The following is an 18,207-nucleotide window of genomic DNA, read 5'->3' on the forward strand; positions in this document are numbered from 1 at the left end:
CCGCAGCTTTCTCCACACAGGAACCCAGAGCTTACAAATCTGTGCGCTGCATACTTCTGTGCTACCACTGTATCCACACATAAAACCCGTTGATGTGTTGACCTTGAAAGAGCCGGTGCAGGCCCCCATCTGTCTCTCGCACTCCCCCTCAGCTGTCTGAGCGGCGGCAAACATCTGGAAGTTGTTGAGTGACATCAGTGATGGACAGGTTCTCAACTCAGCATGTGAAGTCTGCGTCAACCTCAAACTGTCTCTGCCTCCACTTCATGCTCTTTGATTGTGTTCTACTTGGCTGCTAGACAATAAGGAGCAAGTAGCAGTTAAAGGATTACAACCATCCTGTCTGTTTCTCATTCTCTTTGTTTCTTTTGTTTATCATTAGTCCTAAAATCCGTGAGAGCTCCCACACTTCAGGAGAGAACATGTCTGAAAAGCTGCTAAATACACACGAATATCAGCGGGTTGAAGAGTCAAGCTAGAAGTCTGTAAAAGCAACATCATCCAGCCTGAGAACAAAAGCTTTCGTTGAACTGAAACGGGGAAGTGCAATGATATGAGGATAAATTTGGGCGTACCAGTTGTAGAAGTTTCAGAAGGCCTTTTGTGGCTCCAGAGGGAGCTGCATGATGTTTGATAAATTTGATAAAATGTTATGGCTTTCAACAAACTCTGAGGTAGCAATATGTCTGTGAAAAGGGGAACTCAAGGTAGCAACCTACACACTGTTAATAGCAACTTATCCAAACCCTAACCTGGTCGCTAACGGTACAGATGTAAACAAGCCAGCAGCTTGCAGGGATTTGGCCGTTTCATCACCAGTGCTCATCTCCTTACCAAGTAGCAACCCCCCGGGCAGTTCCTCAAATGACCACTTGAAACTGGCTCCAAAAGTGAGTCAATCCCCATAGACCTCCACATTAAAATGCCTGACTCAACAGCATAAATAAATATGTTTACAGCCTGGTATAAACAACAGTTTTGGTGTCTAAAGCTAATTTCATCGTTCATGACAACTGGAGGGGTGAATCTTCATATAACTCACTTGTTAAAATGATATTAAGGCTTAAAGCTATGCATAATTATGGGCATGGTTGCTTTGAGTGACAGCTAGCTGCTAGGTTTCAGCAACCAGTTTTCTTTCGTCCTGTCTCAGCTCCACCCATGCTCCACCTTTGGCTATTTTTGGATTAGCCAGGAGTTTGGCACTGTCAGCGTTTTTTTCCTACAGCAGAATGATACTGGTTGCAGCCAGGCCTTCCTCCATAGGTCTGGTTTATGCGAGACGGCCTGAGGTGATGGCACTTGAGTCAGGGTTATTTGAGTCTGTAGACTGAGATTTTGAAAGAGAAAAAAATCTGGCGCTGTGGAGTTAGAAAGAAGTCATCTTACCAGACGTCTGTCGCCCGCTCCTCATCTCTGCTTGAGACTAGCCCGAGGCTATATTAACTGCAACTAACATTACACACTCATATCTCTGACTGGACTGTGGTTCAGTTGCATTATGGGTACTGTAGGCACCAGGTTTTGATGAGGAAGAAGAACATGTGAAATAAAAAAAGATGCATCTGGTTCTGCTGTATTGATTTTTGAGTGCAACACTAAATCATACAGTCTTAAGACTCATGTTTTTCATAAATACAAAGACTACTTTTAACTAATTGTGTGGAGTTTGTGTCATGGTATGCTGGTCATCCAGGGTCTTACTGTGGTCTGGATCTGGGATGTGGGCACTGGCTGGCGCTGGAGGCCCTGGAGGGCCGGGCGGGCCTGGTAGACCCCTCTCTCCTGGGAGTCCTGGTGGACCACGAGGGCCTGAGATGAGGGAGGACAGAAATGTCACTGTGGTGACAGACAGGAGGAATGCCACAGCAAAATATGATCTTAAAGTTTCCTTGTGCAGAGGATAATGATTAATGAACTGAGGGGGCGTGATGATAGGAGGATAAACTATGACAAAGACCAGAGAGGAAATGGATTAGATAAAGTGCTGAATGATGCAACATAATGGTGTCTGGCAGCAGTGTGTGTGTGTGTGTGTGTGTGTGTGTGTGTGTGTGTGAGACCGCCTTTATATCTGTGCCTGTGCACATGTGGAGTAAAATCAGCAGCTGGACAGAGGAGGAGAAGTGTATGACTCTGACGACTCTGTAATTAACAGGAGGAGGGTGTTTAATGATCCGGTGCTGGGAACTTACTCTGGGGTGTGGGAAAGCTCAAATAAACACCACGAAACTCTGCAAAGTGTTACTGGCACCGCTTCAGAGTAAATTAAATGTTCCCTGCATGCTCACCGCTAACTTTCGTACATGTGTGTCAGTAACAGGCTGTAGCTGGTCCATATGGGCCGGTCAGTGAAAGTGTCCCTCCTCCTCCTCCCCCTGCCACTTTTTATGAAGGTGGAAAAAAGCACCGCAACTCCATCTGACCTCATTGTTTGGACTCTCCTGAGGTAACGCTGCCCCCGAAACACCAACTCAGACAGACCCAAACTCACCACCTCTCTGTTTATGTACTGATGCAACTGAAAATGACAGTCCACTAATTACTCCTTTGCAAGGTAATGTTATTCCAGCTCTGATTTGACACCTCCGTGGGCCGTTTTCACTTAGCCTCGGTAAACACTGCAGCATGACCGGCTGTGTTTTGGCTGCACGGGGGAGACTGTAAGCAACAATCCGCGGCACAGTGGTTCAAACGGCCAATCAAAGTGGCCCTTTAGAACTGATGTGACATACTGGAGAAAACAGTTTACATTTTTCAAGCAGAATAATGGTTCCCCAGAGCAGCTGGGGGACGCTGCGTCAAAATATGAGTCAACATTTGCAACACAACTCTCCTGTAACTTATCAGGACTCATCATAACTTACAATATCGCTTCTCCCAACAACAAAAGTTCACTTTTCTTCCATCTTTCCCATAACCTCCGGCTCAAAAACACATTTGTCTACATTTTCCCTGACACTGGACACATTCCAGTCCCGTGTTTATCTTTCTCTTTAAAGTGAAAAAAACCCCAGCACAATAAGGAAAACATAGCTTCGGATGCAAGACACAACACTGGTTTTGGGTACTTGTGAAGTAATGGAGACAGAAAAAACAATAACACCGCAGGCATATGGAAATCATAAAGACCTGGGATTTGTGTATATATAGCTCATGTTCATTTCAGATTGATGTCACATGGCGCTTCTCGGAAAGTGGGTCTGCAGTTTAACTTTTGCTCTATATCTCATCTTTACCCAGCAGCAGGCACAGAGCAGGGGTCACATGTTAGCCTGAAAGGAGAGGCACTCCGTTCACGATCCAGAGCAGAGGAATAACAGCCTATAGCCAGAGCAGATGTTGTGACACACTTATACCGCCATTTACTTTATTGTCATTCAACTCACAGCTGCTTGCGGATTTACTTTTTTCCTACTGGTCATTTATTATTTGTACATAACCAGTGAGCTCCGAATACACCCAGCAGATTTATGATTCAGCGTCTGTTCTGGTTCGGTGACCATGAGCAGCGGCAGCACATGTTATATGCGGTCTGAAAACAAATGCTTTACCCGCCCACTTAAACAGCACTTTTAGAAGCATATGATTTTAGAAGCCAACCAACAAAATGCCCAAATTCCAGTAAGTTACCAGCAGGCCTCAGGGGCCACTGGAACGCGTTTACCACTGGAGGGTCTGTGGGCTGACCGAGTGGTTTAAGAGAAAGACAAACACTCTGGAGCAGGAGATCACGGGTCAGGCTTTTGTTGGAGATCTCTCTGATTTTTCCACTGTTGCTTCCACAGGTCTTTGGTCAACAGCGAGCCATTCAAACGTCTTGTTCCACAGACAATAGGCTAAGCGGACAGGCAAGTATACAACTGCCCTGCAATAGCCTCCATCTCTCTCAGTGACACGCACAAATCTTTACAACGTGCTTCTTGACAAACTGTGTCAACATCTGTTAAGACGACGTTCATTTGTGTCTCTCAGCTCACAACTGTCTGCTAACGGTGAGCTCTGTGTATTTCTACTTTCAGTCCTCTCTTACCTGCAGGTCCCTGGGATCCCTTCAATCCAGGGCTTCCAGATGGCCCCCTTGTCCCAGCATCCCCCCGAGGCCCAATGGGACCGGGCAGACCTCGAGACCCTGCCTTCCCTAAGAGGAGGAAACAGTCATGAGTAATCACGAATGGTTTACATCTTAAATGGTTTTACATCAACTGAAAGGGAACTATGGTTACAATTTACCGTCTCTGCCAGGAAGTCCATCTCTCCCCTTTTCACCCCGAGGACCTGTAATGAAAACAGAGAGGTGGCTTAATTGAGAGGTGTAGCTCTGTGGAAATATCCGGGCCCAAACCACCTGGAAACTCTCTAAATTCTGTCTGAGTAATAGAGCAAAAAGATTTCTCATTACTGTGTTTATGTCATCGGTAGGGCTGATTTAAATTTCCATACCAGATATTTTCATTAATTACAGAAAAGAACTTTTTGTAGTTTTTAAAGAGACAGTTCATTGATTTTGACTCAAATGATGGATTTCTGAAAATGAGAGCAGGTTGAGTGATTTTGAATGTCAATTGTAGCAGGCAAAAGCTGCAGTTAATTAGTGATGGATGCACCGCAGAGCTCTGGCGGGAGTGACTTTAAGAAGGCTTTTGAAGTTTAAGGAGACTTCAAACGACTGTACACAGCAAATTCTGTTTAAAGGTCTTACTGCTGCATGAATGAAAAAAGTTGTACAAAGACTTTTGTGGCTCACAGAGTTTCCTCGAGTGATGTCACTTGGGTCAGTGTTGGTTGGGTCTGAGGACTGCGAGTTTGAAAAAGTCTGGTGGTGTGGATTTAGAATGAAGTGTTCGTCAGACCTCTGCAGTCTGACCATCTCTGCTTGAGGCTAGAGACTTGGTGACGCTAGAGGAAATCTCACAGAGCGGCCAAAATGGAAAAGCTTTTTCAATGTATTGAGTACAATGAATGTGTTCTTGAAATTTTCAAGCCAATTCGCCCATTGTCATTTCATAAGAAGTGCTCTGCTAGGTTTAGCTATGATGCACAAAATGCCGTCTAAAGAGCCACAGTGTGAAAATTTCAATTTTGGTGACACCCAGTGTTAGCTTTTTTTTTTTCTTTTTAAAGACACTGTAGTAGACAGAAATGAGCGCCAGAAACCCCTGCAACACATCAGCAGTGTCCACATATTTCCTCCTGTATATTTTGCACTTTATGTCCTTATTTGAGCGTTAAAATTCCGAGTGTGACACTTTTTCATTATACATCGACCTCAAAAATTTCACAATGGAACAAAAAAAGTAGAGCTTGTGGCTTGCACAGGACTTTCTGCTAGCAGTCCCACAATGCAATGCATCAAATTTTATAGATGTCCATTGTGCGACTCAGCACCTGTCAGTTATGAGGGAAAATGACAAAGATTCCCAAAGTCTCAACTTACTGCTCACTATTCAGTATCTTATATGGGGAGTAATGGATGAGCGAATGAGGGAGTGATTTTGGACACTGTCATAGACGGCATCTATTTTCACCGGGACTGTCATTTTAACATATCTGATACACTTCATAAACAATTTCTGACAGCGCAGCAGGATTACTGAACTTTTAGCTGCAGCCAGAGCTGGGCTCGACTCCAGCAGAGGAGAGGACTTCCATGCACTGAAGTGTTCGCTTTCCGCACAGCGCTGAAAGTGAGCAGCACAGACAACTGGGCCCTTACTTTTGCAAAAGGAAATGAGTGTATGTGCAGCGGAGGAAATAGGATACGAGCAGAGGTGAGCAGGTAGAGGGCAGAAAAAAGTTGCAGCTCAGAGAAAAGCTGCAAGGAGTAATTTCTGACTCAATTATAAAAACCCTGGACGCCACGTAATGGAGATGTGCAGTATTTTTAACCTTAAAACTTATTCATGCATGACAGCATGATATACCTGCAGGTCCCTGCTCACCAGGAGCTCCCTGAGCGGGCACAGCCCCCATCAGTAATGAGGCCTCTGGTACAGTTCCTCCTTTACCCTGAAGGTGACGATGTGACACGGAGGCTGGGGCAGTCAGTAATTGGACCTGGTACAGGAAGACATAAAACAAGCAATTAAACATATTTGTCAGTGATTGGGATACTGTCGCTGAATCAAGCAGCAACCTCAAAGGCTGAAAAACAGAGGCAATAAGTGCCAAAAACGGCAGTTCCTCGAATGGCCACTTGAGGCTGACTCCAAAAGCAAGTCAGTTCCCATAGATCCCAGAGCAAACCAGCCAACTTCACAGCAGAATAAACTTGTTTAAAGCCTGGTTTTGGTCTCTTTAGCTAATATGCACGTACATGAGAAATGAACACAGATGAGTTTTTATACAACTCCCTCATTTAAATTTCATCAAGGTTTAAAAGTTCTGCATAGTTATGGGCAAGGCCGCTTTGAGTAAGAGCTAGTGACCAGGTCTCGGTACCCAGGTTTCATTCGGCCCACCTCAGTTCCACCCACATTCCATCTCTTCAGCCTTTTTTTTCACCTATGGATGACATACCTTTGCCTCCAGTGAGCTCAGCCTATCACCCAAAGCTGCGATTCGACTGCAGTTGAGACAATCTGAAAAAGCAGAAAATTGCTTTCTTTACCTTCAGGAATCAGACCTTTAAACTTGTTTATGTATACCTTCATCACTGTGTTGTACAGTAAAAGTAGTAACGAGTTCTTACTAGAGATCGGCTCTCCTGTGCGTGCAGGCGGGCGGCGTAGCGTGGATGGCTTCCTCACTGCCTCTTGAGCTACAAGCTGGTTCCCTGCATCTGTAACAGAAGATAAAGACACAGAATAAAGAAGTTATAGTGATTTCTTGACACTGAAAACACAAGCTTTAAATTTAGAAGTTTTTATTTCCATTCACATGCAACATGAGACTCAAAAGGTGGGAATCACATTTCCAAACTCTCACGGAGACTGAAGTTTGTGTGCTATGAAGCTAAAAGTTAAGGAGTCTGAAGGAGAAGGAAAAGAAAAAATGTCTTCAATTCTCGACTGGAACACGTTCCAAATACTTAATAAGCAGCAGGTGTCAATATGTCATTTTATGTGTCATGTAATGTCATCAGTCCAATGATATGGACAAACGGAAGGTCTGCAGGTTGTTCAGGTGAGCTTCTTGCCATCAGCCTGAAACAGCGGACAAAACGCTGGCCTGGTGTAGAGACGACACAGACAGTTGCAGCTTTCGTCTTTGTTACATCTCCAAGAGATAAACAGTGTGCACGCTGCGTCTTTGCCAAGTTGCTTTCCTTTTGCCTCGTTTCTTTCTGGAGTATAAAATCACAGAGTCTGGGAGTGAGGGCGTGTAAAGACAAACAATAGTTTCCTTGTGCAGAGAGAATGGGCAGTCTCGGCTCGCATTCTGTCTTGCCTTCATTTTATGAAGTGTGGGAGTTTGTGTCCCTGGGTCCTGGATGTTTTGAATGGGCAGAGCTTTGTGGAAATGCCAGACTGACTCCTTTGTCTGGCTCTGGTCGGCCCAGGTGCTCCTGATACAAACAAGAGGCTGGGTTCAGCACCTCATTAGCCACCAGGAAGCACGTCTTTGCCGTTCAGTGGCCAGCCGCCACAGTCAACGCCATGTGCTACACTAAAAGAAGCCATGAAATGGCACCTGCAGCACCAGGCTGGAGCAGGGGACCCACATTCTTCTTAAAAAGCCTCACTTATTGTAACATCACATGTCATGATCCGTCTCTATCCACTGCAGACCCGGGAAAGGAAAATGGAGGGCTTACTGTCACGAAGAAAAATAAACGTTTGGGAACTTAAGACAGGAAAGCATAACGGGTTTAGTGATTACCCAAAGAGAGGGGAGAGAGAGGGCAAAGGAGGCGTATGAAAAGTACACAGAACACATGGTCGAGGGTAAACTGAGACCGCTCCAATAATTCCCCCTCCTCAACCTCTGTGCTCATGATTTCACTGTTTTGGGTTGTGGGTATTTCTCAGAGGATTACAAGTGTAGATGGATTTAAACCATGTAAGACCTGAGACTGAAATGTTATGGCATGCGCTCTAGACTGCAGAAAACGTTTCCACATTTCGATAACGATAAAAACCTCGCACGGCGATGAGGAGAACACACACTTTGATCTGCTCCTCACTCGTCTGTACCTCTCGTCAGTCCACATGGGGAAGACAGCAAGACAAAGAGTGTGTGAGCGTGTGTGTGTGTGTGTGTGTGTGTGTGTGTGTGTGTGTGTGTACATGCCGGGGACTTTTTCCTCTGGAGCTCGGCTCATGTAGATGGCTGCATTCAATTACAAAGGAGGCTCTGGATAGGAAATCTAGCTCTCGCCCCTAACGGCACCTCTTCTCCCTCTAGAGTAAAGAACATTCGAGCGCCAAGATCCCCTCACCCACACTCGAGCTATTGTATGAAGCATTAAGCCAGCTTTGGCACAACGACAACTGTCTCCCACACACACACCTCTTACACACTTTCTCTCTGTCTCCAAACAAATTTAAAACCCTGCAAGACCCCTCTTTTTCTTCTGCATCTCCTGTGACAGTGTCTGTTACCTCGAGGGTCTGCGGCGTCTGTGCATGCAGGCCCCCGAAGAAGGAGGATGACTTGGATGTCTCCAGTGTGAGCCATCGCTGTCTCGGCCAACAATAACATCATAATGAATGCCCCCCGATGGACACGGCTCATTGTATCCACGCTTTGTTCTCAGTGGGCTAATTGCCCCAGTGGGGGGTGTGGTGGTGGTGGTGGTGGTGGGGGTGTCAAACAAAATGTGCGAATGTATTTGACCTTTTGCCCCCACGATGCACTGGGCCATAATCAGCGACTGAGTCACAGCTCTTCATTAGAGGAATACCCCCGCAGAGAGTTCAGCGGGCCAGAGGCTGTCCTGACATCAGCTCTGTCTCTTGTTCTACTTTTCTCTCTCTCTCTCTCTCTCTCTCTCTCTCTCTCTCACTCACTCACTCACTCACTCACTCACTCACTCACTCACTCTCACACACACACACACACACACACACACACACACACACACACACACACACACACAGTTCAGTAATTTGTTTATAAACACTCTGAATAATCTTTGCCTCTGCTGGCGCAATAATCTCACAGGGGAAGGAAGAAGATATGAGCGAAGGTCGCGGCAAGAAGGTTATCTTTCCTGTTTCATAATGAGAGTGTGTATTCAGGCAGTTATGAAGGACGACCTGTGGGACTGTCTATGCTCAAGTGCATGATGATATGCACTGAATATTGTGCATAAAGGGCAGCAGGTGAAGTGATAAGAAGCCTCTAAAAAGCAAATCAGATTCAGAGAGATACCTGGATACCTTCTGAGAGCTCTGAAGGTATCCAGAAGTGGAGACGAGGTCTCACAGCATCCAGTCTCTCTGAGCCTGTAGGCGGGGGCGAAGGTTAGACAGACCGGTGAAGTTGTGTGGCGAAATCTGAGCAGTAGGTCTGCCAAGACACACATGTAGCCCTGCAGGCCGGAGATAGAAACCGGGCAGGACTTGTTTCTCACTCGTATTGCCTCTGCTGCACATCACCTGCTGCTTGGATAAATGGAAAACACTGAGGGTGAGTAAACTGAACACTAGCCTGTCTAATCAAAAGAAAATACTGACATGTCAGCGTAGTTAAACTATAATATAATGAATATAAGTTTGTTTAAGTGAAATATTTACTGTTTAACCATCAATACTAGGCTGGCTTGTATCCAGATACAGCTGAGACAAACTGCACTTCACGTGAGATGCTGAAATGCATTTAAGGTTATCATTTATGATTATAACTAATTTTTTTTCATGGGGGAATTGCACCTGCTGAGAGGGAAATAAAACATATTTGAAGACTGAAGTGGCTTTTGGCAAACTGGATAGACATTAGAAAAAGTTTGAAACAAGAGTGAGACACGACAGAGTGGACAGAAAAAGACTGTGTCTGTGAGCCAACACCACAGACACATTCATGCCAAGTGTGAAGAGCAAGCCCTCGTGTGAACTGACCGCACTCAAAGAGAATGCAGAATTTTTGATCTGGATTCCAGAGTATGAGAGGGACGTTACGATTACATCAATACATCATTATTATGACAGCTTTACTCCAAAGCCATTATTGTTGGCCTTAAATCCCACTTGGAGCTCTGCTGGTACCACCACAGTCAGAGCCAAGGGCACAACGACCACAAATGCAGCTGCACCTCACCTCACAAACGAAGGTGTGTGTGCTGTCGTGTAGAGTTTTGTCTGTGTGTGTGTGTCTGTGTGAGAAAGTGCACATGTGACAAACACACACACTAGCTGTATTATTAATGGGCCAAGGTCATTCCTCCAGTGATACTCTCCCAGTGAAAACAAAGCAGAGCCCTCATGTTAAGAGCCCAGTCAGCGCTGCCAACCAGAGCCTTTAAACACACATCTCACACTCTGCTGCACTGACGGCCTGATCCTCCAAGCTCATCACCTACTGAGGTTTATTTGTTTTCTGCTTCTGCAGAAAGATTCAGCAGCTTGCAGACAGCAAGGCCTTAAGGAGCTTTATGGATGCGCGAGTGAGACTTTTGTTGTCCTCTCATATGATCTGCAACAGAGGGTGAAAATAACAGGACAAGGTTGAAGCAGAAGGTTGTGTTGCACAGCCTGTAAAGGCTTGTCTGTGCTGTTTCCCTGAGTCTAACTGTGTTGTCTCAAAGTCTGAAGTTCCCGTGAGGAGATACAGTACAGAGCCTGGCAGCAGAACGCACACACATACATGCACACGCGCACGCACGCACAGACAAACAGGCAGCGAGCAGACACAGCAGAGTACATGGTCCTGATCCATCTCTGTCTGGTCAATTAGCTGAGCTCAGCGCTGCAGCATCATTAGTGACCAGGTGCTGACAGCCAACCAGGAGAGGCGTTTGTCTCTGTCTCTGCACCACCTCAGACAGACTGAAGACTGCTGTTGCTGCCTTTAGATCAACACACACACAAACACACACACACACACAGAGTCACGGTCCACTCACTGTGCACCTAGAAATAAGCCAAGCTGAACGAGGAGGCTTCTCAGAGCCAGTGTTCGCTGAGCGAGCGGTTTGTCTACGTTTTAAAAATAACTTCAGTACATTGTTGTAGAGTGCAACTCAAAAAATAGTTCCTTCACACAGACCTGCTACACCAAGATGAAATCAAGATGAAATGAATGTCAGACAGCAATGTGAGAACCATTCAATCATCAATTCTGATGCACAGGGGGTTTAAATTTGGTAAATAAATCACTTCACGATCAAAGTGAAGCAATCTAAGGTTGTGGGAGAGATGTGAGCAGTTCTGCAGGTGGTTCAGGTGTGTGTCGGCGAGCCGAGCTGGCTGTAGCCTCTTAGTCTGAGAAAAAAACTGCTGAGGCTGCCTGCATGGTGCTAATGTTATTATAACAGGATATTTTCCCTCAGTAACAGACGTGCGGCACAGTTGGGAACTGGTGTGTAGAGCGTCGAATACATACAAAGTATTCCTGGAATTTAAGCCCACATGGCGGAGAAGGATGTTTCCACCCTTGCTTCAAATGACCATCACTGTTGTCATCGTTCTTTGTGAGGACCATGTCTTCCTCTCTGCCATGACTCCTTGTTTCCAGCAGTGTAGACACTTAAGTTTGATGTAATTATACGATTAAGGTGGATTGGATAACTTGGAATTGGTTCTCAAATGAGGCTGTTTCTTGATTCCCACACACATACCCTGAGTAAATATGGATGGGTGCATCCCTCTCTTCTACACAGGTTGCTGGATCAACCCCTTTCACTGATGGTCTGCTCAAATCAATCTCATTCAGTATTTAAGAGAATTAAAGCGGTCCAATCAGCAGCTCCCACCTCCATACTGCTGACGAGTCTCAGTCATCAGGGCTTGGAGCTCTGCATAGCGCAAAACCTGCATCTGAACCCCAGCGTTTACTGCACTTTCCCAGGGTCACAGGTCTCTTTTATTAGGTGATTGACTTAAAGGGTGGGACACACTTCATCATTTCCTTCCTTTGGAACAGCCACTCTGCCTCCCCCCACTTCTCCGCCTGAGAAGAGGAGCAGCCCACACACTGGACAGGTTCAGCTGTAATTACAGGTGAGAAGCAAGTGCGGCCTTGCCATAACAATTGGTCAGATAATTGATCCCAGAGGAAAAGATAAGCTGAGGGAGACTGAACCGGCACCTCCACACTGTGTTTACGTTGAAAACAAGTGCATTGAGGTGGCCGGTCTACATCTGCTCTGCTTTACAAGTGGAGGTGAGGTGTTGCAAAGTTCTGCTGCAAATGAAACCATGCTACAGCCTCCAGGACCCTGAGGTGAGAGCATGCAGGGTCAGAGAGGTTCTCACCTCCTGCACACACATCTCACCTCATCAATCAGCACAGACACTTAAGACAAGGCAGTGAAGGGCTGCGCACACTCGCCACACCACCCTAACCACACCCTCCACAGACCTAGACCTCCATCAGTCACTGCAAACATAATTAAAAATGTTTAGTCTGCACCTGAGGAGATGGTTTATGTACTTAAAAAATACTTCAAAACTTAGAATGAGTATAAAAATGACATGCGATAATGACATGCAGTTTGCTGTGCAGAAGTGCAAAAAAGTCAAGCGGCAACAGTAGTTCTACTGTAAACCATCTTGCAAATCAGTTTTGACTTGATTCTACTTACATTACAGTGAATATAGTACATAAATAAGTACTGCACTTCTACTTGAGAAGGACATTGTTGTATTTCGGGTCACTTGGAGCTGTCTGAACCTGACAATAAGGTCTGTGATTGGATGCCTACTTCAGCTGCTAACTAGAGGTTTTTAAAAACATGTATTTATAGATATTTCTATAATTTTCTAGCCTGTTGCACACAAACACACACACACACACACACACACACACACACACACACACAAACAAAGATAAATCCTGCAGAGGCCAGTTTTGTCAAACCAGCAGTGCTGTTTCACTAATCTTCTTCAGCTTGGCTCTGCCGATTCTCACATCAGTCGTTTGAGCTCGTCCAGCCCATCCAGATGTGCTCGCACACACAGCCTCTAATCTTTCACAGGAAGGAGGAGGGTCCCCCAGCTCTCCCCCGCCTCTCTGTCCCAGACAGGGCTGCCTTTACCTCACCTTCCCTCTCACTCACTCTCCCTATCTCTCTCACTCTCTCTGTTTTTCCAGCACATGCCTGTAGTGATGCTGATGGCAGTGATGGGGTCTGCATCTCAGTCTGGCTGCCCCCTCCCGCCCCCTCCACAGCAGGCGCTGGTGTGTAATTACAGAGCAGCGCCGGGCTGAGTGGTCTGACTGGTGGGGTGACTGCGGTCTGCTGACAGAGGTGTTTGTCTGGCCTAAGGACATGTGCTGCCACTGGCATTCTGGGACAGGAGACTGGCCACACTGGACACAGACAGCTGTGGGGTAAACCTTTCTGCACAGGATACAGCACTCACTTTCCATAACCCCCCCCCGTCATACTTCCTGCTTATTGTATTTTCCAGAAGGCCTCATCATGAGAGACCTACAACTATCCACCCCACAGAGGTTTGGTCCAGACTGTCGAGAACACCTTCGAGGCACTCGTAGATACTAATTACAGGGAAATTGAGCTTTGTTTCATAATCACTCACCACTGTTGCCTCTAATGACTGTGCAGAGCAGACCTGCCTCCACTGTTTGCTAACCACTTGTTTTGGGGTGTAGCAGTGTGGTGGCGTTCACTCCTTTCATCACAAGCTTGAGTGATTGTTCATTGAGCAACACGCTGCCTGAGCGTCCACAACAGCAGGAGAGGCAGTTTGTGTTCAAAGAGAACGCCGCAAAGAGAGACAGAATCTGGTGTTTACGCAAACATCAAAACCCAGGAATTTAAGTGAATTTAAAAATGGAATTACTCTAATTTGCTCTAATTTATCTCAAAAAACAAAAACTTTAAGCATATGGCAAAATGGGAACCACTTTCAGGGTGCCATAAAAGCAAACAATGCAGTGGTTTGTGTAAAGGGGCTAAAATTGGTCCCGGGCACATCTGTCAGATTGCAGCGTGCTGATTTGAGATAGTATGTGGTCGGGATGGGCTGCAAATCCACCCGCCAGTCTTTAAACATTTCCTCCACTTGAAAGCAGCAGATGTCTAATAAAAGTCTGAGGCAGAGGCCGACGATCCAGCAAACACCCTTCTCTTTTATTAAGAGAGACACAATAACACAGAAGCCTGATGAAACCCAGCTCCTCCCTCATGACCCCGGTTGACCCAAATAAAAGCAGCTTTGTAAACTTTTCCTTGGCGTCACTCTCTCTTTCAATGACCTCGGTTGGCATCTTGTCCACTGATGTGCAGCCTCTTTCCCCGTCCCTCCATCTCTGTCTTCTGGTGTGGTCACCAGGGAGACCCGTGAAAACAAGACTCCAGGGCTGCGGACCCGGACACGACTGGATGAAACCACACACTCCTCTGCGGCTGCTTTAGTGTGGGGTTTAGGGAGGGGTCCGTCTTGTCTGTGACCTCTCCATATAAAACACTCCCTGCACACTGCAGTAATTAAACCACACTCCTCTCACCCAAAGCACTGCCGCAAGTGGCCGACAAACAGCTCTAAAAACCACCAGGACCAGAATTACAGCCCCCCCACGCACGCATGCATGTATTTTAACACATTAAGCTGCTGCTATTTAAATATCATGCATGCTGCACTGAGCTGCCGCACACTTTATAAGCCATTGTGACTAAAATAAACTAACCTCATCAACATTTTGTGAAGCTGGTTTTCCGTTAAAGGATAATTCTGCTATATTGGGACTTGGGTCTCACAGTATTTGGCCATCGTTTCTATTGCGGGCAAGAAGCAGAAGAAGACAAGCTGTAAAGATGCCAACAGCTAAACCATATTATCTAACTCACTAAACAAAGAGCGCAGCCAGACTGTCAGTAATAACAAAGATACAAGACTCAACAGGAGCGAGGAGTGTATTAGGTCATAGCTGGTTATAATCTTTCTGTTCACCTTAACTTCCCTCTTCTAAATAAGTTGAATCTAAATTTAATGTTTATTTAAAATAGACAGTTCAGACAAATCTAAGTCAATAAAGATCAGCATTGGAGAAGTTACTTAAAACAACCTTTTTCCAGCATGAAGAAACTGACGACCCCTGACGTAGTGACATGGATATGGATGTTTCATTTTATATTCAATGCATAACAATAACAGTACAGAACAACTCATGAACTGTGTAATTAACCCAGTTAGTGACCAAAACATCTGCTGGACGTCACACATACTTCATATGCTTTGTTTTTGACAAATTCAGTGTTTTATTCTCCCTGATGTTTGGCCATTGTTCTATTAGCTCTTTGGTTGCTTTAACTGCGTACGTTTCTCATGCAGGATGAGGCTGTTTAGCAGAGAGTGAAGGTTCTGTGAATATAGTCAATCTATACTTCATAAATAACAACTTCCATTGAAGGCCTCATGACCCCACATGACGCTTGAGCCCCGGGTTGGGAACCAGTGACTTAAAAATGTACTTACGCATTAGTTATCGCTCATTAAAAGGTCAAAGGTGATTCAGAAACTTAGCATATAGTTTAACAAGCAGCCAGTTTAACACTGAAGCCCTGTCCTCACATTGAAGCTGCAGAGTTTACACACCCTCACACGTTACTGGAAGGCGTATCTCTCCTAACTTTGAGCACAAAGCTAAAATGTCACCAACCAGTTTCTCCACCAAACACACAATCTATCCAACTCCTGTTAGGACAGCAAACAAGCACTCCTCTAAAATGTCTACAAGTAATGCAGAATTCCTGGGATTAGTAAACGTAATTGCTGAATTTCAATTTGCAATCGCTTGATCGTGACAAAAGAAACGTTACTGTATCTTGTTTCAAAGAACTGTATAACTGCCCGACACTGAATGAGACCCAAGTTCTAATAAAATGGAAGGAAAGAACATTGTGGAGGATGAAAACCATCCAAACAGTAGGTTCCAAAGGCTAAGCAATAAAAAGGTGTTGAATCGACCAAATGCAATAGGCAGTGGAGAGTTTACACACTGCTGCTCTCTGCAAAAACATGCTGCTGAATTCCTGGCCGGCAGCCCCTTCACTCTGACCCTGTTCATTGCCATGCAGAGGTTGACAAGCGCTCCAGCTCTCTGCCCACAGCTGCAGCCAAGCAGAGCACAGGCCAATCCACAAACCTTCAGCTAAACATCCTGCCTCTTCTCCTCCGCTATACATACTCAGTGCTGGGTGAGTAAATCCTTTGCCCTGAGTGTTTGAAGGACAAGTCCAGTCCAACACGCAGTTTATTTGTCCAAGGCTGGTCTGAACGCTCACTTATTACGGCTTAGAGGCCTGTTGCCACACCAGCCAGATGTAATTTCCCTCCAGTGGTATGATTTGTGTGTGAGTACACGCGAGAGCAAGTCTTGTTAAGACGAAGGTTTCAATAACCTATACTTTTCCTTAACCACCCATGTAAACAATAAAAACAATCAAGCTCGCGCTGACAACCGAGCAGCAGGATCCATGGCAACCAAACACAAAAGCTCCAGTCCAACACAATGACTGCGTGATAGTGACTGCACTCGTCCGTCCAGAGCCAGGACAGATTGCCAGACTGTAGCCATTCCATCTCCCCTAAGGACGATATTGTGCTTCAATAGCAAATCATAAACCTGCCTCACTCCGCAGAGCTATAACTGAGCTGAGAGCAGCAGACATGTGTGGTAAGAAGTAGGCCAAATCTTTCCTCACTATTGTTTCAGTTTTCTTCATGATTCAGCTTCTCTCGGAGAGCATTGTCCATTTCCTCCACCATAACAAATCATTTGATTTGTCAGTTTCCTTTGGGACTTCTCACATAACACCCTAATCTCCATTTTGCCTTCATAAGTTTGGATCATTTTACCGTGGAGGTATTCGGGCTTGCTCAGAGGTTTGTCAGGGTGAAAAATGTTGGATGTAGCATTCTGAAATAGCTTAAGACCACTGTTTCACCACATACTTTAAAATGGGACAGAGGCAGAGGAGTCAGCGAGGAGAAATTTGACTTGCAACATCTACTCATCAGATATTCCCTTTGTCATTGTAAATGACTGCCAATGTAAACAGACTGTAGAAACACAAAGTGTTGAGTAAAAACGCCCTCCATCTGAGAGCTTGGAGAAAGACCCGTTTATTTTGATTTTTAACTGCTGCTAAAATGAAGGAACTGTGTGAAACGATGATGGGAGTTTGAAGCAGTTTCAGAAACTCAGTGGGGAAATAAAATTCTTTCAGTCCAAAGTGAACCATATAACCCTTTAATACTAGAAAAAAAAAACAAAAAATGTAATGCCTAGGTATGCTTCAGACGAGGTGCTTGTTGGATCATCAGTGTCTCAAACCTGTACTCGGCTGTACTTGCCTGTCACTGAACTCCAAGCTCTCCTAATTGACTGTTTTTCACCGTTGTTGATTGTGGTGAAGCCAAAGGCAATTTTCCACATTGTGGATAATAAAGTTTCCAGCCTAACCTAAACAGTCTCCCAGGTGTGCAAGTGTGGGCAAGCTAGTTTGTTTTCAGCACGATGAAGCCTTTATGATTCATGGGTTCTTGCGATGTATCACCACAGAGACACTGCACCGTATCTGCTCTTTGAGTATTCAGGACCATAATAGCTTCTCTGACCGCAGATACGTTCATGCATGAAAGGAAAGCAGACACAGAGCTCTGGCTGATAGAAGCACAGCCGGCTGCGTCTGTGTGTCCGACATGCTGCATGACTGACGAAGTCCTGGACCTGGCTGAGTCACACACAGTCTATCAGCGTAGATGCGGGCCTGACTCAACAGCAGGGCTCAAAGCTCCTGATTTAGATGACTCATATTCTCTCCTCAAATAAAAGACTTTACTGAGATCGTAGAACAACCGTTCACTCTCACAGAGAGGAGCGGTCCCCAAACACAGTCCCAGGTAAGAGAGGAGAAATCATGAACTAAACTGACATCAGACATCTCTTCCATTGGATCATATGACATCCACCCTGTGATGCTCCATCGCTCTGTTACATACAAGCAGTCACATATGGGTAAGCTCTCAAAGCAGTGGCAGAGTGCCAGGATCAACATCCCTCCCTCCACACTCCAGGTTCAGGGTAAGATTGATGAGTCTGCTGCACACTGCTGCCTCATTGTCTTCACCATCAGCG

The 18,207-nt window shown here is 45.5% G+C and overlaps 1 protein-coding gene across 4 annotated transcripts in view; it reads right to left on the reverse strand.

Moving 5' to 3' along the window:
* The window catches only part of emid1 (EMI domain containing 1), a 55,562-nt gene that overhangs the window by 7,236 nt on the left and 30,119 nt on the right, over positions 1-18,207 (reverse strand). For 3 of the 4 annotated variants that reach the window (XR_013077150.1, XM_076729934.1, XM_076729933.1), the window contains exons 4-9: positions 6,692-6,781; positions 6,520-6,581; positions 5,925-6,057; positions 4,234-4,278; positions 4,034-4,141; positions 1,705-1,812 (exon numbers count right to left, since the gene is read on the reverse strand). Coding sequence is in view for 2 of the 4 variants with exons in the window: in XM_076729934.1 (XP_076586049.1) it covers positions 1,705-1,812; positions 4,034-4,141; positions 4,234-4,278; positions 5,925-6,057; positions 6,520-6,581; positions 6,692-6,781 (546 nt within the window). In the remaining 2 variants the exon portion in view is untranslated. The remainder of the gene's footprint in view (positions 1-1,704; positions 1,813-4,033; positions 4,142-4,233; positions 4,279-5,924; positions 6,058-6,519; positions 6,582-6,691; positions 6,782-18,207) is intronic. The other variant, XR_013077151.1, reaches the window with a different exon arrangement.

The sequence above is a fragment of the Chaetodon auriga genome, chromosome 5 (genome assembly GCF_051107435.1).
Source record: "Chaetodon auriga isolate fChaAug3 chromosome 5, fChaAug3.hap1, whole genome shotgun sequence".
In the NCBI taxonomy this organism is placed as follows: domain Eukaryota; kingdom Metazoa; phylum Chordata; class Actinopteri; order Chaetodontiformes; family Chaetodontidae; genus Chaetodon; species Chaetodon auriga.